A 22,875-nucleotide genomic window follows, 5' to 3' on the forward strand; every position below is an offset into this window, starting at 1 on the left:
ATTAGTCATTAGTCATTAGTTGCTAACCAGTCAAGTCACCAAGAAAATAGACCTCTCTGTTAACATCACACATATTATCAAGCTTTGCAGACATATGATCCATTATCAGTTGCCAGAGAGGAAGAAATCCACTCAGAGAATTCACCATGAGGCTAATGGTGACTTTAAAACAGTTAGATTTGAATGGCTGTGATAGGAGAAAACTGAGGATGTATCAACAACATTGTAGTTACTCCACAATACTAACCTAATTGACAGAGTGAAAGGAAATAAGCCTGTACACAATAAAAATATTACAAAACATGTCCTGAATACAAAGGGTTATGTTTGGGGCAAATCCAAACAACAAATTACTGAGTACCACGCTCCATATTTTCAAGCATAGGGGTGGCTGCATCATGTTATGGGTATGCTTGTAATCATTATGGAGTTTTTCAGGACAAAAAAATTTACGGATTGGAACTACTGTAACCACAGGCAAAATCCTAGAGGAAAACCTGGTTCAGTTTGATTTCCACCAGACACTGGAAGATTAATTAACCTTTCAGCAGGGCAATAACCTAAAACACAAGGCCAAATCTACACTGGAGTTGCTTACCAAGAAGACAGAGAATGTTCCTGAGTGGCTGAGTTACAGTTAAATCTGCTTGAAAATCTAGGGCAAGACTTGAAAATGGTTGCCTAGTATTGATCAACAACCAATTTGACAGAGCTTGAAGAATTTTGAAAATAATCATGTGCAAATATTGTACAATCCAGGTGTGCAAAGCTTTTAGAGACATACCCAGAAAGACTCATGGCTGTAATTGCTGCCAAAGGTGTTTCTAACATGTTTCGACTAATGGGTGTGAATACTTATGGAAATAAGATACTGTATTTCATTTTCAATACATTTGCAAACATTTCTAAAAACATGTTTTCACTTTGTCATTATGGGATATTGTGTGTAGATGGGTAAGATTTTAATATTTTTTTATTCATTTTGAATACAGACTGTAAGTCAAAGGATATAAATACTTTCTGAAGGCACTGTAGCTAGCTAATAACCAGACTTTTTTTAATAGAGTACTTTTTCCAGAGACTTTCAAAACAATAAACCGAGCTCTCCTTCGTTCTGGGTTCAACATGTGACGTACTGAATGTGGGTGTGATGATGAGTCTTGATATGACCTACAAATGTACAGGGAGTGAGTTCATGGTTCTCACAGCCTAGCTAACAGTCTAACTAACATTGTTGGTATAGGCAAGAGAGACAATCACAGCGCAATCTCACTCTGTCACTCCCCAGCCCTAATAGTAGATGCAACCCTACAAATGGTGTGTCTTAGAACAAAATGTAACATTGTGCCTCCCTGCTGGTGCAGACAGAAACAAATGGATTTTCTTTCCCTCTCCTCCCACCCCTACTCCTTTAGCAGTTCAGTTGGGCCAACCCCATTTTTCCCTCTCCTCCCACCCCCACTCCTTTAGCAGTTCAGTTGGGCCAATCCCATCTTTCCCTCTCCTCCCACCCCCACTCCTTTAGCAGTTCAGTTGGGCCAATCCCATCTTTCCCTCTCCTCCCACCCCCACTCTTTTAGCAGTTCAGTTGGGCCAATCCCATTTTTCCCTCTCCTCCCACCCCCACTCCTTTAGCAGTTCAGTTGGGCCAATCCCATTTTTCCCTCTCCTCCCACCCCCACTCTTTTAGCAGTTCAGTTGGGCCAACCCCATCTTTCCCTCTCCTCCCACCCCCACTCTTTTAGCAGTTCAGTTGGGCCAACCCCATTTTTCTCTCTCCTCCCACCCCCACTCTTTTAGCAGTTCAGTTGGGCCAACCCCATTTTTCCCTCTCCTCCCACCCCCACTCTTTTAGCAGTTCAGTTGGGCCAACCCCATTTTTCCCTCTCCTCCCACCCCCACTCTTTTAGCAGTTCAGTTGGGCCAATCCCATTTTTCCCTCTCCTCCCACCCCCACTCTTTTAGCAGTTCAGTTGGGCCAACCCCATTTTTCCCTCTCCTCCCACCCCCACTCTTTTAGCAGTTCACTTGGGCCAACCCCATCTTTCCCTCTCCTCCCACCCCCACTCTTTTAGCAGTTTAGTTGGGCCAACCCCATTTTTCCCTCTCCTCCCACCCCCACTCTTTTAGCAGTTCAGTTGGGCCAACCCCATTTTTCCCTCTCCTCCCACCCCCACTCTTTTAGCAGTTCAGTTGGGCCAACCCCATCTTTCCCTCTCCTCCCACCCCCACTCTTTTAGCAGTTCAGTTGGGCCAACCCCATCTTTCCCTCTCCTCACACCCCCACTCTTTTAGCAGTTCAGTTGGGCCAACCCCATCTGTCCCTCTCCTCCCACCCCCACTCTTTTAGCAGTTCAGTTGGGCCAACCCCATTTTTCCCTCTCCTCCCACCCCCACTCTTTTAGCAGTTCAGTTGGGCCAACCCCATTTTTCCCTCTCCTCCCACCCCCACTCTTTTAGCAGTTCAGTTGGGCCAACCCCATCTTTCCCTCTCCTCCCACCCCCACTCTTTTAGCAGTTCAGTTGGGCCAACCCCATTTTTCCCTCTCCTTTGTTCAATCAGTTAAACAAAGTATATTCATTATAATTGTACATGATATACTCAGTATACAAGACAAAACATGTTTGATTATGTGTGTGTGTGCAAGTATGTGAGTGTGACAGTTAGGCTATATGGAGGCAGCCAGGCTACATATAGGCAGCCAGGCTACATTTAGGCAGCCAGGCTACATATACTCAGCCAGGCTACATATAGGCAGCCAGGCTACATACAGGCAGCCAGGCTACATATAGGCAGCCAGGCTACATTTAGGCAGCCAGGCTACATATAGTCAGCCAGGCTACATATAGGCAGACAGGCTACATTTAGGCAGCCAGGCTACATTTAGGCAGCCAGGCTACATACAGGCAGCCAGGCTACATTTAGGCAGCCAGGCTACATTTAGACAGCCAGGCAACATACAGGCAGCCAGGCTACATACAGGCAGCCAGGCTACATTTAGGCAGCCAGGCTACATTTAGGCAGCCAGGCAACATACAGGCAGCCAGGCTACATATAGGCAGCCAGGCTACATTTAGGCAGCCAGGCTACATATACTCAGCCAGGCTACATATAGGCAGCCAGGCTACATACAGGCAGCCAGGCTACATATAGGCAGCCAGGCTACATTTAGGCAGCCAGGCTACATATAGTCAGCCAGGCTACATATAGGCAGACAGGCTACATTTAGGCAGCCAGGCTACATACAGGCAGCCAGGCTACATTTAGGCAGCCAGGCTACATTTAGACAGCCAGGCAACATACAGGCAGCCAGGCTACATACAGGCAGCCAGGCTACATTTAGGCAGCCAGCTACATTTAGGCAGCCAGGCAACATACAGGCAGCCAGGCTACATACAGGCAGCCAGGCTACATATAGGCAGCCAGGCTACATTTAGGCAGCCATGCAAAAAGTGGAGAGGTGGAACCCTTTATTGGTGTTCTTTAATCCACCCGAGGATGGGAACTTTTTTTGAGTGGAACAGAGACAGCTGTCGTCATCATCAAGCCTGCTTAGACACAGCAGTCATGGGATTGGGAAGAAACAACTACACAGGATTCATAAAATGCTGAACTGTTAATGTGTTCACATTAAGAGTTCATGTGGTTAGAGTAGATACTATTGGTCCACATGTCCGGGCCGTAATTGGAAATAAGAATTTGTTCTTCATTGACCTACTTGGTAAAAAAAAAAGGTTAAATAACTAAAATTAATAAATGTGTTAGCAGTCTGATTTAAACAAAGAAACCCAAACCCAGAGAGCTCAGCTGAGAACGCAATTACACACACACACACACACACACACACACACACACACACACACACACACACACACACACACACACACACACACACACACACACACACACACACACACACACACACACACACACACACACACACACACACACACACACACACACACACACACACACAGAGAGAGAAAGAGAGAGGTGCTTGAGAATCAAACTCCTGGGCAAACTGATGAAGTAGCTGTGTGTAAAGCCTAGGATATGTCCCAAATGGCACCCTATTACCTACAGTGCCTTCAGAAAATATTCATACCCTTGGACTTTTTCCACATTTTGTTGTGTTACAGCCTGAACTGAACATTTATTAAATTGAGATTTCGTTTCACTGGCCTTCACACAATACCCCAAAATGTCAAAGTGGAATTTGGCTTTTAGAATTTTTTACAAATTAATAAAAAAATGAAAAGCTGAAATATCTTTAGTTAATAAGTTTTCAACCCCTTTGTTATGGCAAGCCAAAATAACTTCATCAAAGTATTTGTAAGGTCCCTCAATCGAGCAGTGATTTTCAAACACAGATAGAACCACAAAGACCAGGGAAGTTTTCCAATGCCTTGCAAAGAAGAGCACCTATTGGTAGATGGGTTCAAATAAAATAAAAAAGGAGACATTAAATATCCCTTTGAGCATGGTGAAGTTATTAATTACACTGTCGATGGTGTATCAATACACCCGTTCACAAAGATACAGGCGCCCTTCCTATCTCAGTTGCCAGAGAGGAAGGAAACCGCTCAGGGATTTCACTATTAGGCCAATGGTGACTTTAAAACAGTTACAGAGTTTAATGGCTGTGATAGATGAAAACTGAGGATGGATCAACAACATTGTAATTACTCCACAATATTAACCTAAATGACAGAGTGAAAAGAAGGAAGCCTATACAGAATACAAATATTCCAAAACATGCATCATGTTTGCAATATGGCACTAAAGTAAAACTGCAAAGAATGTATCTTTATGTCCTGAATACGAAGTGTTATGTTTGGGGCAAATCCAACACAACACATCCCTGAGTACCACTTCATATTTTCAAGCATGGTGGTGGCTGCATCATGTTATGAGCATGACGCAGCCATGCTCACCATACCACTCTATGAACATGTATTTTCCTTAATTGCAGTAGGTTGAGGCCCAGTGCTGTGGTCAAACCTCCAAACCTAAATAATGATCTATTTCACTATTGTTTACCTATTGTTTAGCTACCTTTGACCTATTGTTTAGCTGCTGTTTATCTATTGTTTACCTATTGTTTAGTTATTGTTTAGTTACTGTTTACCTATTGTTTACCTATTGTTCAGCTACCTTTTTCCTATTGTTTACCTATTGTTTAGCTACCTTTTACCTATTGTTTAGCTATTGTTTAGCTATTGTTTAGCTACCTTTTACCTATTGTTTAGCTATTGTTTAGCTACCTTTTACCTATTGTTTAGCTATTGTTTAGCTATTGTTTAGCTACCTTTTACCTATTGTTTACCTATTGTTTAGCTACCTTTTACCTATTGTTTACCTATTGTTTAGCTATTGTTTAGCTATTGTTTAGCTACCTTTTACCTATTGTTTAGCTATTGTTTAGCTACCTTTTACCTATTGTTTAGCTATTGTTTAGCTACCTTTTACCTATTGTTTAGCTATTGTTTAGCTATTGTTTAGCTATTGTTTACCTATTGTTTACCTATTGTTTAGCTATTGTTTAGCTACCTTTTACCTATTGTTTAGCTATTGTTTAGCTACCTTTTACCTATTGTTTAGCTATTGTTTAGCTACCTTTTACCTATTGTTTAGCTACCTTTTACCTATTGTTTAGCTATTGTTTACCTATTGTTTACCTATTGTTTACCTATTGTTTAGCTATTGTTTAGCTACCTTTTACCTATTGTTTAGCTATTGTTTAGCTACCTTTTACCTATTGTTTAGCTATTGTTTAGCTATTGTTTACCTATTGTTTACCTATTGTTTACCTATTGTTTACCTATTGTTTAGCTACCTTTTACCTATTGTTTAGCTATTGTTTAGCTACCTTTTACCTATTGTTTAGCTATTGTTTAGCTACTGTTTACCTATTGTTTACCTATTGTTTACCTATTGTTTACCTATTGTTTAGCTATTGTTTAGCTACCTTTTACCTATTGTTTAGCTATTGTTTAGCTACCTTTTACCTATTGTTTAGCTATTGTTTAGCTACCTTTTACCTATTGTTTAGCTATTGTTTAGCTACCTTTTACCTATTGTTTAGCTACCTTTTACCTATTGTTTAGCTATTGTTTAGCTATTGTTTACCTATTGTTTACCTATTGTTTACCTATTGTTTAGCTATTGTTTAGCTACCTTTTACCTATTGTTTAGCTACCTTTTACCTATTGTTTAGCTATTGTTTAGCTATTGTTTAGCTATTGTTTACCTATTGTTTACCTATTGTTTAGCTATTGTTTAGCTACCTTTTACCTATTGTTTAGCTATTGTTTAGCTACCTTTTACCTATTGTTTAGCTATTGTTTAGCTACCCTTTACCTATTGTTTAGCTATTGTTTAGCTACCTTTTACCTATTGTTTAGCTACCTTTTACCTATTGTTTAGCTATTGTTTAGCTATTGTTTACCTATTGTTTACCTATTGTTTACCTATTGTTTAGCTACCTTTTACCTATTGTTTAGCTACCTTTTACCTATTGTTTAGCTATTGTTTAGCTATTGTTTAGCTATTGTTTACCTATTGTTTACCTATTGTTTAGCTATTGTTTAGCTACCTTTTACCTATTGTTTACCTATTGTTTAGCTATTGTTTACCTATTGTTTACCTATTGTTTAGCTACCTTTTACCTATTGTTTACCTATTGTTTAGCTATTGTTTAGCTATTGTTTAGCTACCTTTTAACTATTGTTTACCTATTGTTTAGCTATTGTTTACCTATTGTTTAGCTACCTTTTACCGATTGTTTACCTATTGTTTACCTATTGTTTAGCTATTGTTTAGCTACCTTTTACCTATTGTTTACCTATTGTTTACCTATTGTTTAGCTATTGTTTAGCTACCTTTTACCTATTGTTTACCTATTGTTTAGCTATTGTTTAGCTACCTTTTACCTATTGTTTACCTATTGTTTAGCTACCTTTTACCTATTGTTTAGCTACCTTTTACCTATTGTTTACCTATTGTTTAGCTACCTTTTACCTATTGTTTACCTATTGTTTAGCTATTGTTTAGCTACCTTTTACCTATTGTTTAGCTACTGTTTAGCTATTGTTTAGCTACCTTTTACCTATTGTTTACCTATTGTTTAGCTACCTTTTACCTATTGTTTACCTATTGTTTAGCTACCTTTTACCTATTGTTTACCTATTGTTTAGCTATTGTTTACCTATTGTTTACCTATTGTTTAGCTACCTTTTACCTATTGTTTACCTATTGTTTACCTATTGTTTACCTATTGTTTAGCTACCTTTTACCTATTGTTTACCTATTGTTTAGCTATTGTTTACCTATTGTTTACCTATTGTTTAGCTACCTTTTACCGATTGTTTACCTATTGTTTACCTATTGTTTAGCTATTGTTTAGCTAAATTTTACCTATTGTTTACCTATTGTTTAGCTATTGTTTAGCTACCTTTTACCTATTGTTTACCTATTGTTTAGCTACCTTTTACCTATTGTTTAGCTACCTTTTACCTATTGTTTAGCTACCTTTAACCTATTGTTTACCTATTGTTTAGCTACCTTTTACCTATTGTTTACCTATTGTTTACCTATTGTTTAGCTACCTTTTACCTATTGTTTAGCTACTGTTTAGCTATTGTTTAGCTACCTTTTACCTATTGTTTACCTATTGTTTAGCTACCTTTTACCTATTGTTTACCTATTGTTTAGCTACCTTTTACCTATTGTTTAGCTACCTTTTACCTATTGTTTACCTATTGTTTAGCTACCTTTTACCTATTGTTTACCTATTGTTTAGCTATTGTTTAGCTACCTTTTACCTATTGTTTAGCTACTGTTTAGCTATTGTTTAGCTACCTTTTACCTATTGTTTACCTATTGTTTAGCTACCTTTTACCTATTGTTTACCTATTGTTTACCTATTGTTTAGCTACCTTTTACCTATTGTTTACCTATTGTTTACCTATTGTTTAGCTACCTTTTACCTATTGTTTACCTATTGTTTACCTATTGTTTACCTATTGTTTAGCTACCTTTTACCGATTGTTTACCTATTGTTTACCTATTGTTTAGCTATTGTTTAGCTAAATTTTACCTATTGTTTACCTATTGTTTAGCTATTGTTTAGCTACCTTTTACCTATTGTTTACCTATTGTTTAGCTACCTTTTACCTATTGTTTAGCTACCTTTTACCTATTGTTTAGCTACCTTTTACCTATTGTTTACCTATTGTTTAGCTACCTTTTACCTATTGTTTACCTATTGTTTAGCTATTGTTTAGCTACCTTTTACCTATTGTTTAGCTACTGTTTAGCTATTGTTTAGCTACCCTTTACCTATTGTTTACCTATTGTTTAGCTACCTTTTACCTATTATTTACCTATTGTTTACCTATTGTTTAGCTACCTTTTACCTATTGTTTACCTATTGTTTACCTATTGTTTAGCTATTGTTTAGCTACCTTTTACCTATTGTTTAGCTACCTTTTACCTATTGTTTAGCTACTGTTTACCTATTGCAGCAGTGTTGTACAACAAGTAAGTCTTAAGTAAGTCTTACTCCCCTCTCTGTATCATCAGGTATGACTATGTGGAGGTGTTTAACGGTGGGGATGAGGAGGCTCCGACCCTGGGGAAGTTCTGTGGGAAGATAGCCCCCTCCCCCATCATCTCCAGCGGCAACGAGCTCCTAATCAAGTTTGTGTCCGACTACGAGTCTCCCGGTGCTGGATTCTCAGTGCGCTACGAGGTCTTCAAGACAGGTCAGCCTCTTTGGATACGGTGTTGAACCGTTTCTAAAGTATTTCTTACTATTATGTGTTATTACTTGTTTCACTCTGTTCAAATACAGACAAGGGTGAATCCTAACTTCCACCTATGAGGAATTTTCACTAAGTCATGCATTGACGGCAATGGGAGACTAAGGGCCAATTAGAATTCGCAGCTAAGAGGCTAAATCTTTTGTTCAAGGTCTTACAAGCTAAAGTTAAAGCTACTTCATCCTTTCCTATACAACTAGCGTCAGTACTGTGGGTCACCCTTGTTGAAGCCAAATGAACCCAGGGACCCTGAATGGCCCTCGGGTGGCAGGATGCAGGACAGGGAGAGTACTGTAAACATTCATATCAGCCTTTAAAGGAAGGAACCCCATTCCCATGTCCTTTATCCAATCCCTATTAGCCCGGCCAATCTCTCTCTATCCAGCTGACTGAGAGCCAATCATAACAGATATGATAAGGAAGGTACAACACACACTGACTCTCCTGAAAAGACTCCTCTCTACTCCTCTTGGAACCAATGGTGGCCAGGTTCATTGTAATGGCTGGAATGGAATGGAAAGGTATCAAACACATTCAACACACGGGAACCATGTGTTTGATACCTTTCCATTCCATTCCAGTCATGACAATGAGCCCATCCTCTGATTTCTTCCTCTATCAGTCATCACTGCTTGGAACCCATTACCTGGCTGTCTGAGTCTCTGCCTGTATCTCTCCCGTCCACGCCTGGTGCTTGTGGTTGTTAGAGAATGGGGATGGATGCAGTAGGAGCAGGTTTCCTGTTGTTGCTAAGTCTTCCTGCTGAGTTGTTCCTGCTCCCGTTTGGCTCTAGAAGTGCTAGTGGGAGAAGCTGGGAATTTTCCACTGGAGCGGACAGACGGACGGATGGAGGGAGGGAGGGACAGGTGCGGTAGCCCCAGGCTCATTTAGTTAATGGACAGTTTATCCTTGGAGGCTCAGGGGTGACCTGCACATTAGATGAATGCTCTGGCAAAGATAGGCTGAATCTGAATCTAGGACAGGGGTGTTGGGGGAGGGTGTTAGAGAGACGAATGGCACCCTATTCCCTATATAATGCACTGTTTAAAAAAAGTAGTAGTCAAAAGTAGTGCACTATATAGGGAATAGGGAATGATTTGGGATGCATTTAAGAAATAATCACACGTGTGTAAGTCCCCCTGAGACACCCACGAGGAGTGGGGTCACAGCCAGGATCACCATTGTCCAGCACCCCTGGAGGAATTAGGGTTAAGTGACATGCTCAAGGGCACAGCAACAGTTTATTCACCTTGTTGGCTCCTGTATTTGAACCAGTGACCTTTCGGTTACTGGCCCAACACTCTAACCTCGAGGCTACCTGCCATATGTATGACTTAAAAATTGCGCCTGCATTTGCCTCTCCTCCCTCTACAGCTCTTCTCCCTCTACGGCTCTGCTCCCTCTACGGCTCTGTTCCCTCTACGGCTCTGCTCCCTCTACGGCTCTGCTGCCTCTACGGCTCTGCTCCCTCTACGGCTCTGCTCCCTCTACGGCTCTGTTCCCTCTTTACGCGCTGCTCCCTTTGGCTCTGCTCCATCTACGGCTCTGCTCCCTCTACAGCTCTGCTCCCTCTACGGCTCTGCTCCATCTACGGCTCTGTTCCCTCTACGGCTCTGCTCCATCTATGGCTCTGTTCCCTCTTTACGCGCTGCTCCCTCTCCGGCTCTGTTCCCTCTCCGGCTCTGTTCCCTCTTTACACGCTGCTCCCTCTACGGCTCTGCTCCATCTACGGCTCTGTTCCCTCTACGGCTCTGCTACATCTACGGCTCTATTCCCTCTACAGCTCTGTTCCCTCTATGGAACCTTTATGGCTCTGTTCCCTCTACGGCTCTGTTCCATCTACGGCTCTATTCCCTCTACGGCTCTGTTCCCTCTATGGCTCTGCTCCCTCTACGGCTCTGTTCCCTCTATGGCTCTGCTCCCTCTATGGCTCTGCTCCCTCTATGGCTCTGTTCCCTCTATGGAACCTCTATGGCTCTGTTCCCTCTACGGCTCTGTTCCATCTACGGCTCTATTCCCTCTACGGCTCTGTTCCCTCTATGGCTCTGCTTCCTCTATGGCTCTGCTCCCTCTATGGCTCTGTTCCCTCTATGGAACCTCTATGGCTCTATTCCCTCTATGGCTCTGCTCCCTCTACGGCTCTGTTCCATCTATGGCTCTATTCCCTCTACGGCTCTGTTCCCTCGATGGCTCTGCTCCCTCTATGGCTCGTCTCCCTCTATGGCTCTGCTCCCTCTATGGCTCTGCTCCCTCTATGGAACCTCTATGGCTCTGCTCCCTCTATGAAACCTCTAAGGCTCTGTTTCCTCTATGGAACATCTATGGCTCTGCTCCCTCTATGGCTCTGCTCCCTCTATGGCTCTGCTCCTTCTGTGGCTCTGCTCCCTCTATGGCTCTGTTCTCTCTATGGCTCTGCTCCCTCTATGGCTCTGCTCCCTCTATGGCTCTGTTCCCTCTATGGAACATCTATGGCTCTGTTCCCTCTATGGCTCTGCTCCTTCTATGGCTCTGTTCCCTCTATGGCTCTGCTCTCTCTATCAAATCAAATCAAATCAAATGTATTTATATAGCCCTTCGTATATCAGCTGATATCTCAAAGTGCTGTACAGAAACCCAGCCTAAAACCCCAAACAGCAAGCAATGCAGGTGTAGAAGCACGGCTCAGCTTCTATGGCTCTGCTCCTTCTATGGCTCGGCTCCCTCTATGGAACATCTATGGCTCTGCTCCCTCTATGGAACCTCTATGGCTCTGTTCCCTCTATGGCTCTGTTCCCTCTATGGAATCTCTATGGCTCTGTTCCCTCTATAGAACCTCTATGGCTCTGTTCCCTATATGGCTCTGTTCCCTCTATGGAACCTCTATGGCTCTGCTCCCTCTATGGCTCTGCTCCCTCTACGGCTCTGTTCCATCTACGGCTCTATTCCCTCTACGGCTCTGTTCCCTCTATGGCTCTGCTCCCTCTATGGCTCGTCTCCCTCTATGGCTCTGCTCCCTCTATGGCTCTGCTCCATCTATGGAACCTCTATGGCTCTGCTCCCTCTATGAAACCTCTAAGGCTCTGTTTCCTCTATGGAACATCTATGGCTCTGCTCCCTCTATGGCTCTGCTCCCTCTATGGCTCTGCTCCTTCTGTGGCTCTGCTCCCTCTATGGCTCTGTTCTCTCTATGGCTCTGCTCCCTCTATGGCTCTGCTCCCTCTATGGCTCTGTTCCCTCTATGGAACATCTATGGCTCTGCTCCCTCTATGGCTCTGTTCTCTCTATGGCTTTGCTCCCTCTATGGAACATCTATGCATCTGCTCCCTCTATGGCTCTGTTCCCTCTATGGCTCTGTTCCCTCTATGGCTCTGTTCCCTCTATGGCTCTGTTCCCTCTATGGCTCTGTTCTCTCTATGGCTCTGCTCCTTCTATGGCTCTGTTCCCTCTATGGCTCTGCTCTCTCTATGGCTCTGCTCCTTCTATGGCTCGGCTCCCTCTATGGCTCTGTTCCCTCTATGGAACCTCTATGGCTCTGTTCCCTCTATGGAATCTCTATGGCTATGTTCCCTCTATGGAACCTCTATGGCTCTGTTCCCTCTATGGAACCTCTAGGGCTCTGTTCCCTATATGGCTCTGTTCCCTCTATGGAACCTCTATGGCTCTGCTCCCTCTATGGAACCTCTATGGCTCTGTTCCCTCTATGGAACCTCTATGGCTCTGTTCCCTCTGTGGAACCTCTATGGCTCTGTTCCCTCTATGGCTCTGCTCCCTCTATGGAACCTCTATGGCTCTGTTCTCTCTATGGAACCTCTATGGCTCTGCTCCCTCCATGGCTCTGTTCCCTCTATGGAACCTCTATGGCTCTGTTCCCTCTATGGAACCTCTATGGCTCTGTTCCCTCTATGGAACATCTATGGCTCTGCTCCCTCTATGGCTCTGTTCCCTCTATGGAACCTCTATGGCTCTGTTCCCTCTATGGCTCTGTTCCCTCTATGGCTCTGTTCCCTCTATGGCTCTGTTCCCTCTATGGAACCTCTATGGCTCTGTTCCCTCTATGGAACCTCTATGGCTCTGTTCCCTCTATGGAACCTCTATGGCTCTGTTCCCTATATGGAACCTCTATGACTCTGCTCCCTCTGTGGCTCTGTTCCCTCTATGGAACATCTATGGCTCTGCTCCCTCTATGGCTCTGTTCCCTCTATGGCTCTGCTCCCTATATGGTACCTCTATGGCTCTGTTCCCATTTAGGAAGTGTAATATACTGTGACAAGCCAAGCTACGACTCTGGCTATAGGTCTATCTTTACGACGAGAGAAAAGTGACACTGGAAATTGTCATAAACTGCTCTCATGATGAAGACAAGCACCATTTGTGTTAAAGATAGTGTATCGTCAGGGTGACTGATGAATGTGGTTGTGTCCCAAATGGCACCCTATTCTCTCCATTGCGCACTACTTTTGATCTGAGCCCTATACGCCCCCTGTCAAAAGAAGTGCACTCAATAGGGAATAGGGTGCCATTTGGAATTCAGAACGATTGGAACACATCCGGCCGCCATATCCAGAGCTCCTCCCCTCATTGACCACATAATACGCACCAGTGGTCTTATAAATGATACACACTGGGTGTTCCACAGAACCATGAGTCTATATCTGTCTAGGCCTCTCCTCTCACTATTGTTTCACTGACATTCCTCAAACCAAAAACACATGTCTGGTGGTTTTGAAAGACAGACATTTTTCCAGGACCACATCAAACTGTGGCTTAGACAGGGAAAGTTCTCTGTCCAAGTGGGTGGAGTTTGGCAGGAGGTTAGTTGATAGACACAATGTACAGGCAAGATCACACACTCTTTCTCTCTTTCTCTCTCTCTGACACACTCTCTCTCTCTCTCTCTTTCTCTCTCACAGACACTCTCTCTCACACCAGCTGAGCCAGATCAAAACCTGCCCGCCTCTCCTCTGCCATTCATCATGTCACCCATATAATGACGCCACCTGTGTGAACATCAAGTGAGAGGAACCCTTACTCTTCTCTGTTATGTTGCATGCTCTCATGTATCAGAGGTCACATCTGGCCCGGCAACACGAGAGACACATCTCTCTCCTGTGGGTCAGTGACCCACATCAACACTGTGTGCGTCTGTCATCTCATCTTCTCTACATCAGTCAACATTACAACAGTAACCTGGGCTTGCAGATGTTATTTTATGACAGTCGACTGACTCCCTGACTTTTGGACTGTGAACTGTGTCTGTCATCATAGGCATCTTTGTGTAGACAAACTCTGTTGTGTCGAACGTCTTGTACATCAGTTGTAGAACTTGAATGTGTAAAATGCCATAATGTGTACAATGCCAAGCAAGAGTGACTTTATCTCCTCACAGCGGTTTGTTGGGGTGGAGTGGGGGTGAGCGGTTTGTTGGGGTGGAGTGGGGGTGAGCGGTTAGTTGGGGTGGAGTGGAGGTGAGCAGTTTGTTGGAGTGGAGGTGAGCAGTTTGTTGGAGTGGAGGTGAGCAGTTTGTTGGGGTGGAGTGGAGGTGAGCAGTTTGTTGGGGTGGAGTGGAGCTGAGCAGTTTGTTGGGTGGAGTGGGGGTGAGCAGTTTGTTGGGGTGGAGTGGGGGTGAGCAGTTTGTTGGGGTGGAGTGGAGGTGAGCGGTTTGTTGGGGTGGAGTGGGGGTGAGCCGTTTGTTGGGGTGGAGTGGGGGTGAGCAGTTTGTAGGGGTGGAGTGGGGATGAGCGGTTAGTTGGGTTGAGCGGTTTGTTGGGGTGGAGTGGCGATGAGCGGTTAGTTGGGGTGCGCGGTTTGTTGGGGTGGAGTGGGGGTGAGTAGTTTGTTGGGGTGGAGTGGGGGTGAGCAGTTTGTTGGGGTGGAGTGGGGGTGAGCAGTTTGTTGGGGTGGAGTGGGTGTGAGCGGTTTGTTGGGGTGGAGTGGAGTGGAGGTGAGCGGTTTGTTGGGGTGGAGTGGGGGTGAGCAGCTTGTTGGGGTGGAGTGGGGGTGAGCAGTTTGTTGGGGTGGCGTGGGGGTGAGCAGTTTGTTGGGGTGGAGTGGGGGTGAGAAGTTTGTTGGGGTGGAGTGGGGGTGAGCAGTTTGTAGGGGTGGAGTGGGGATGAGCGGTTAGTTGGGGTGAGCGTTTTGTTGGGGTGGAGTGGCGATGAGCGGTTAGTTGGGGTGCGTGGTTTGTTGGGGTGGAGTGGAGGTGAGCAGTTTGTTGGGGTGAAGTGGAGGTGAGCAGTTTGTTGGGGTGGAGGTGAGCAGTTTGTTGGGGTGGAGTGGGGGTGAGCAGTTTGTTGGGGTGGAGTGGAGGTGAGCAGTTTGTTGGGGTGAAGTGGAGGTGAGCTGTTTGTTGGGGTGGAGGTGAGCAGTTTGTTGGGGTGGAGTGGAGGTGAGCAGTTTGTTGGGGTGGAGTGGAGTGGCGGTGAGCGGTTTGTTGGGGTGGAGTGGGGGTGAGCGGTTTGTTGGGTTGGAGTGGAGTGGAGTGGGGGTGAGCGGTTTGTTGGGGTGGAGTGAAGGTGAGCAGTTTGTTGGAGTGGAGTGGCGGTGAGTGGTTTGTTGGGGTGGAGTGGAGTGGGGGTGAGCGGTTTGTTGGGGTGGAGTGGGGGTGAGCGGTTTGTTGGGGTGGAGTGGGGGTGAGCGGTTTGTTGGAGTGGAGTGGGGGTGAGCGGTTTGTTGGGGTGGAGTGGAGTGGAGGTGAGTGGTTTGTTGTGGTGGAGTGGGGGTGACGTGGTAGGGGCGCAGGGTTTTTTGGGGGGTGAGAGGTGTGTTGGGGTGGGGTGGTGGGTGTGAGGGGTTTGTAGGGGTGAGGTGTTAGGGGTGAGGGGTTTGTTGGAGTGAGGTGGAGTGGGGGTGAGTGGTTTGTTGGGGTGAGGTGGAGTGGGGGTGAGAGGTTTATTGGAGTGAGGTGGAGTGGGGGTGAGGTGTTTGTTGGGGAGAGGTAGAGTGGGGGTGAGGGGTTTGTTGGAGTGAGGGTGAGGGGTTTGTTGGAGTGAGTGGGGTGAGGGGTTTGTTGGAGTGAGGGTGAGGTGGAGCGGGAGTGAGGGGTTTGTTGGAGTGAGGTGGAGTGGGGGTGAGGGGTTTGTCGGGCCACAAAGTCTCCAAAAACAACCCAGGGTGTTTGTGTCTGACTGCAGCAGTCAGTAAATACCAGGCGCCCCCCAGTCAAAACACAGACAGAGCCAGCCAGTGGCACTGAAGGTATGACCTATAGGAACAGGCTCAGTGGACACCTCAGTGATAATGGAGTAAATGGACTCAGGAACCCATGAACCCCTGCTAACAATGGTTTATATAAATCCAAGTGACAACATTGTAGTTGTGGCAACATATTGCTTGTTTTCAGATCCTCAACTGCTGTATGATTAGTGTTTCAGACAAATAGTGATTATGGTGATAAATAACAGCATTAATACATTTAATACAAACATAAAGCCACAAAACTACATCCATGGACCCAAATATTATATACCAAAACAGGATAAAGACATGCAAAGTTTAACATACAATGCATATTTTTTCCCATCTTCTCATCAGGACCTGAGTGTTCTAGAAACTTCACCTCGTCTAAGGGCGTTATAAAGACACCCGGCTTCCCTGACAAGTACCCCAACAACCTGGACTGTACCTTCATGATCATCGCCCCCAAAATGTCAGAGATCGTGGTGGACTTTGACACGTTCGACATGGAGCCTGACACCACCCCTCCACCCGGGGCACTGTGTCGCTACGACTGGCTGGAGATCTGGGATGGGTTCCCTGCAGGTGAGAGAGTGAGAGTGTGACCCAACCAAATCATGAGAAAAGATCATTACTTGACACACTGGAAAGAATTAACAAAAAATCTGAGCAAACCAGACTGCTCTTTGTCCCTAAACAAAGAGTATACAGTGGCAGAATACGTGACCACTGTGTCTGACTAAAACTGAAGGAAATCTTTGACTATGTACAGACTCAGTCATCATAGCCTTGCTATTGAGAAAGGCCGCTGTAGACAAACCTGGCCCTCAAGAGAAGACAGGCTATGTGCACACTGCCCACAAAATGAAGTGGAAACTGAGCTGCACTTCCTAACCTCTTTTAAAATATATATATATATTTCACCCTTATTTAACCAGGTAGGCTAGTTGAGAACAAGTTCTCATTTACAACTGCGACCTGGCCAAGACAAAGCATAGCAGTGCAACACAAACAACAACACAGAGTTACACATGGAATAAACAAACGTACAGTCAATAACACAATAGAAAAGTCCATATACAGTGTGTGCAAATGTAGTAGGATAAGGGGGTTAAGGCAATAAATAGGCCATAGTGGTGAAATAATTACAATATTGCAATTAAACATCCTGCCAAATGTATGACCATATTAGAGACACATATTTCCCTCAGATTACATAGATACACAAAGAATTTGAAAACAAACCCAATGTTGATCAACTCCCATATCTATTGGGTGAAATTCCACAGTGTGCCATCACAGCAGCACGATTTGTGACCTGTTGCCACAAGAAAAGGGCAACCAGTGTAAAATACAACCCATGTTTATGTTTATTTATTTTCCCTTTTGTATTTGCACATAATATGACATTTGTAATGTCTTTATTCTTTTGGAATTTTTGTGAGTGTAATGTTTACTGTTAATTTGTATTGTTGATTTCACTTTTGGTTATTATCTAATTCACTTGCTTTGGCAATGTTAACATATGTTTCCATGCCAGTAAAGCCCTTACATTGAAATGGAATTGAATTGAGAGAGAAAGAGAGAGAGTTGTTTCACCAGCCAGCAGCGCTGTTGTTTTTCATCCACCAGGCCACACAGATTGATTTAGCCCAGCACATTAAGGAGACAGGCATAACCTACACTATTCATTGTCTACAATTATGTTGTTTCACTGACCGCGTTGCACAGTCTCCATTGTTGTGTGATTGGGTCTGAGGAGAATGGGAGGAAATGTACATTGACAAGCATCAGAGGAGTGCCTGGCTGGGCACATTGCTTTGTCTGGCTCCCTGAGACTTCTTCCTCTATACTAGAGCCTTGCCAGGCTAGGGCTGCGTCTCCAATGGCACCTTGTTCACTATTTAGTACACTACTTTTGACCAGATCGCAATGGGCCCTGCTCAAAAGTAGTTCACTTAATAGGGAATGGGGTGCCATTTGGGAAACAGCCCTATAGAAACACACAAAGACCAAACAATCACACACCTCACAGCTGGGTTAGTGCTGTAAACATGCCAGGCCGGCCATGTCTCTCAATAGACCTGTGTGTTTTCTGTCCCGGGGTCTGCCAAAGCTTTGTGTTCGAGGTGTGTACATGCTTGACATCCCAGATGGTAGGCAACACAATGTATTTGAAATGGAAACAAAAAGGGAAAAGGAGAAAAGGAGATTTGATTTATTTTGAAAAGGAGAAGTATCAGACAATTCTTGACACATAATTGGAGATGAGAGATATTTATTCTGTACCAGACCTGTTATATGTTGGCTGTGAACACGTGTTAATGATAAACACTGTGAATGTGCCATAGTCTCTGCTACCTGACATGTCACGTCTGTTTTTGACACAAGGTGTAAAGTCACAAACGAGGTGAGACCTGAGGTCATCGGAAACTTCCAACCTGTTATCCTCTAATGGTTGTCACATGATCATGATAGAATGTTTTGTCAGATGACAGAGTGAAAGTTAGTGAAACATTTAATGGAGGGAAGTTCATTCTAGAATAGAGACTTTGTGCAGTAAATTAGGCTATTACTACAGATTATAAACTGGTTGGTTCGAGCCCTGAATGCTGATTGGCTGACAGCCGTGGTATATCAGACCATATTTTCAAGTTTTCTACTCCGCTAGCCAGCATCTCGCCCAAATAGGTGTGCGTTTCTTTTTCTTCTATATCAGACCGTATACCACAAATATGAGAAAACATTTATTTTTACTGCTCTAATTACATTGGTAACCAGTTTATAAAAGCAATAAGGCACCTTGTGGGTTTGTGGTATATGACTAATATACCACGGATAAGGGCTGTATCCATAAGAACAGCCCTTAACCATAGTATATTGGCCATATACCATACCCCCTCGTGCCTTATTGCTTAATTGTAGAAAAGCTGAATCAATCGCAACATGGGATATTGAAGGAGGTAATTGTGATGTTGTAGCTGTGATGGATTTACATTGCTCTCTCTCTTCATTTCTCTCTTTCTCTTTCTTTCTCTCTCCCCTCTCTCTCTCTCTCTCTTCATTTCTCTCTTTCTCTTTCTTTCTCTCTCCCCTCTCTCTCTCTCTCTTCATTTCTCTCTTTCTCTTTCTTTCTCTCTCCCCTCTCTCTCTCTCTCTCTTCATTTCTCTCTTTCTCTTTCTTTCTCTCTCCCCTCTCTCTCTCTCTTCATTTCTCTATTTCTCTTTCTTTCTCTCACCTCTCTCTCTCTCTCTCTCTCTCTCTCTTCATTTCTCTCTTTCTCTTTCTTTCTCTCTCCCCTCTCTCTCTCTCTCTCTTCATTTCTCTCTTTCTCTTTCTTTCTCTCTCCCCTCTCTCTCTCTCTCTCTTCATTTCTCTCTTTCTCTTTCTTTCTCTCTCCCCTCTCTCTCTTCATTTCTCTCTTTCTCTTTCTTTCTCTCTCCCCTCCCTCTCTCTCTCTTCATTTCTCTCTTTCTCTTTCTTTCTCTCTCCCCTCTCTCTTTCTCTTCATTTCTCTCTTACTCTTTCTTTCTCTCTCCCGTCTCTCTATCTTAATTTCTCTCTTTCTTTCTCTCTCCCCTCTCTCTCTCTCTTTCTTTCTTTCTCTCTTTCTCTCTCCTCTCTCTCTCTCTTTCTCTTTCTTTCTCTCTCCCCTCACCCCTCTCCCCTCTCTCTCCCCTTTCTCTCTCTCTCTTTCACCCCCTTCTCTCCTTCTCCCTATCCCAGTGGGACCCCACATTGGGCGGTACTGTGGTAACAGCAGTCCTGGCCGAGTCATCTCCTACACAGGGATCCTTTCTATGACCATCAACACAGACAACGCCATCGCCAGAGAGGGCTTCTCAGCCAACTACACTGTCAGAGAGAGGAGCCTACGACAGGGACCAGAGGGTTAGTATGACCTACTGCCTTACGGCCCAGGGTCGTTCTAGCCCAGGGTGTTCGTAAATTCTCTCTGGCCATCTACTCCGATTTCAGAGCGCTCTCGTCTCAGCGTGCCAGAGCACAGAATAACTGACAAATTTATGAACGCTCAACACGCATTGAATATGTCAGTAAATGTTGGCAAAAATCATAATTCAATTGTTGCCAGCAGCACAGTTACAGTCCCCAACTAGGTAACAGGAAAACAGCCTAACCCGCTCTGCACGGCGAGTAAAATGGTCTGGAATTAGCTAGCTAACTTTAGCCGGTTAGCTTGGTTGCTTGACTGCCGTTGTGAGGTCAGAACGCTAGGATCAACTCTACCCCTTGGCCAGAGCGTCCAGTGTGCGCTCTGAACCCTCCGAGAGTGAAACACTCTGAATTTTACTAATGGACAATCTGACAACGTTCTGAATTTACAAACGCCCAGAGCGCACTCTGAGCACACACTGAACTCTGGCACTCCAGATAGAATTTACGAACACACCCACAGTAGGAGGGATGGGGGCGGGGGGGACAATGTGTGTGTGACTGACTGGTGACATAAGGTCTGTTTAGATAACTCTCATACACACAGAGGCAGGATGGACTTACTCCCATCGTAGAGAATCCAAAACAGTCTCTGTTCTTTCTTCCATCTCTCTTCAGTGCTCTGCTAATTCTCTCATTTCTATTCATGCGTTTCCTCCGCTTCCATTTGCTCAGCAGGCATTGACAGAACATCAAAATGTCCACATATCATTGCGATCAGAGACTATTTCAACAGTTCATGCGATCAAAGTCACAGTATGGGGTGTTTCCGACTGTTATAGATAAGATAACGCCATCGGGGAAATAGGAGGAATACTGATTTCTGAGAATTTTACATTCCACCAACCTTCCTCCCACGAAATGGAAAAAAGTATCTGAAGTTTTCCCAAAATAGTTTTAAGAACATTTAGGCACACACATTTCTACTACCAAACAGACTGATAGGGAGCTAATGCTGTGGAAAAGGCAATGTGATTGGGTTCACCATGGAGCCTTCATTTCAATCTGTCACGCTTAGCTGGAGGCCTGGTGACAAGACCAGTCATCACTCTGCTCTGTGTGGGTCCACTGTGAAAACACACAGCTAGCCAGCCACGGAGGGTGTGTGTGTGTATTTATGTGTGTGTGTGTGTTTCTACAGCCATCTGGGATAATTAGAGATTTTTCTAACACCAGCACTGCTCTTAGCCATCCAGAGAAAGGCTATGTGGACAGATTTACAATCTGATGGGAGCCGTGTGAGTGTGCACACACAAACACAAACAAACAAACACTCGCACATACACACCCTTCAACCAGGGTCAGAGGGACAGGTCGCAAGGCCCTAAATCACTGTAGGAGTCTGGGGGAATTTCAATGTGAAGTCTGTTTGTGATGTTTTTGTACAACCTCTTGATGAGTTTTGGTCATCCAACATGAACACCAACCACTGGTATTTTACAGAGGTAAAGAGTAGATAGAAATGGGACCCAGTCCCACTCTGCTTGGCACTCTGCTCAGCATTAAGGAGATTGAATTGGGGTTAAGGGTGCATGCATCAGGGCAGTGAACCTAACCTGAACCTGTGTCTGGGGAAAGGGTCACCAAACAGACACTAACAAAGACAGGCATTCGACGTACTACTCCGGGGGTGTTGAGAGTGAGGAATTTACAACCACGACTAAATCAGAGGAATTTGGTACGCTCTAGCTTCTTACAAAATGTTCTGAATGGGTCATCTTTTAACATGTCCAGTTGAGAAACACAATGCTCTTCTTTTCTTCTGAGCATTTCACTGTAAGGTCTACCTGTTGTATTTGTATTTCGATTTTGACCAAGTCACTTTTAGTTTCCAGTAAAACACAGTTAACATCACATTACACGTTAATTGTCTTTGTGAATTAGACCTCTATGAGTCACACTAATACAGAGAGTCTCTTTAGACCAGTGGTATTGTAACGATTGACGCATGAAGGAGTGGACCAAAACGCAGCTTGGTAAGTGTTCATGACAAATTTAATACTCAAAACACTCAAACAAAATAACAAAAAGGGAAAACCGAAACAGTCCTGTCAGGTGCAGACACTAAACAGAAAACTACCCACAAAACCCAAATGAAAAAGGACAACTTATATATGATCCCCAATCAGAGACAACGATAGACAGCTGCCTCTAATTGGGAACCACACCAACATAGAAATAAAGAAACTAGAATGTCCACCCTAGTCACACCCTTGCCTAACCAAAATAGAGAATAAAAACCTCTCTATGTCCAGGGCGTGACAGTACCCCCTACCCCCCCAAAGGTGCGGACCCCGGCCGCAAAACCTGACTCTAAAGGGGAGAGCCCGGGTGGGCATCCCTTCACGGTGGCTATGGTGCGGGACATAGATAATCGCCGGAGGAACCAGACCACCGATCATCGCCGGAGGTTCCGGACCGGGGACTGTAGCCGGAGGCTCCGGACTGGGGATGGGCTCTGCAGGCCCCGGACTGGGGATGGGCTCTGCAGGCCCCGGACTGGGGATGGGCTCTGCAGGCCCCGGACTGGGGATGGGCTCTGCAGGCCCCGGACTGGGGATGGGCTCTGCAGGCCCGGGACTGGGGATGGGCTCTGCAGGCCCCGGACTGGGGATGGGCTCTGCAGGCCCCGGACTGGGGATAGGCTCTGCAGGCCCTGGACTGGGGATAGGCTCTGCAGGCCCTGGACTGGGGACCAACTCTGGAATGGGGACCGTCTCCGGACTGTGGACCGTTGCTCGAGCTTCCGGGACTGTGGCCCGTCGCTCGAGGTTCCGGACTGTGAAACGTCACCAGAAGCTCTGGACTGGGAACTGTCGCCGGAAGCTCTGGCCTGTGGAGGCGCACTGGAGGCCTGATATGCGTGGGAAAGGTACAGGTGGCACTGGGCTGAAGACATGCACCTCAGGGCGAGTGCGGGGAGGAGGCACAGGATGTACTGGACT

The 22,875-nt window shown here is 44.9% G+C and overlaps 1 protein-coding gene across 1 annotated transcript in view; it reads left to right on the forward strand.

Moving 5' to 3' along the window:
* The window catches only part of LOC109871787 (neuropilin-1a), a 75,305-nt gene that overhangs the window by 16,956 nt on the left and 35,474 nt on the right, over window positions 1–22,875 (forward strand). Inside the window, exons 3-5 of the mRNA XM_031806691.1 lie at window positions 8,585–8,766; window positions 16,333–16,560; window positions 19,703–19,867. Coding sequence (XP_031662551.1) covers window positions 8,585–8,766; window positions 16,333–16,560; window positions 19,703–19,867 — 575 coding nt within the window. The remainder of the gene's footprint in view (window positions 1–8,584; window positions 8,767–16,332; window positions 16,561–19,702; window positions 19,868–22,875) is intronic.

Source organism: Oncorhynchus kisutch, linkage group LG27 (assembly GCF_002021735.2).
Source record: "Oncorhynchus kisutch isolate 150728-3 linkage group LG27, Okis_V2, whole genome shotgun sequence".
In the NCBI taxonomy this organism is placed as follows: domain Eukaryota; kingdom Metazoa; phylum Chordata; class Actinopteri; order Salmoniformes; family Salmonidae; genus Oncorhynchus; species Oncorhynchus kisutch.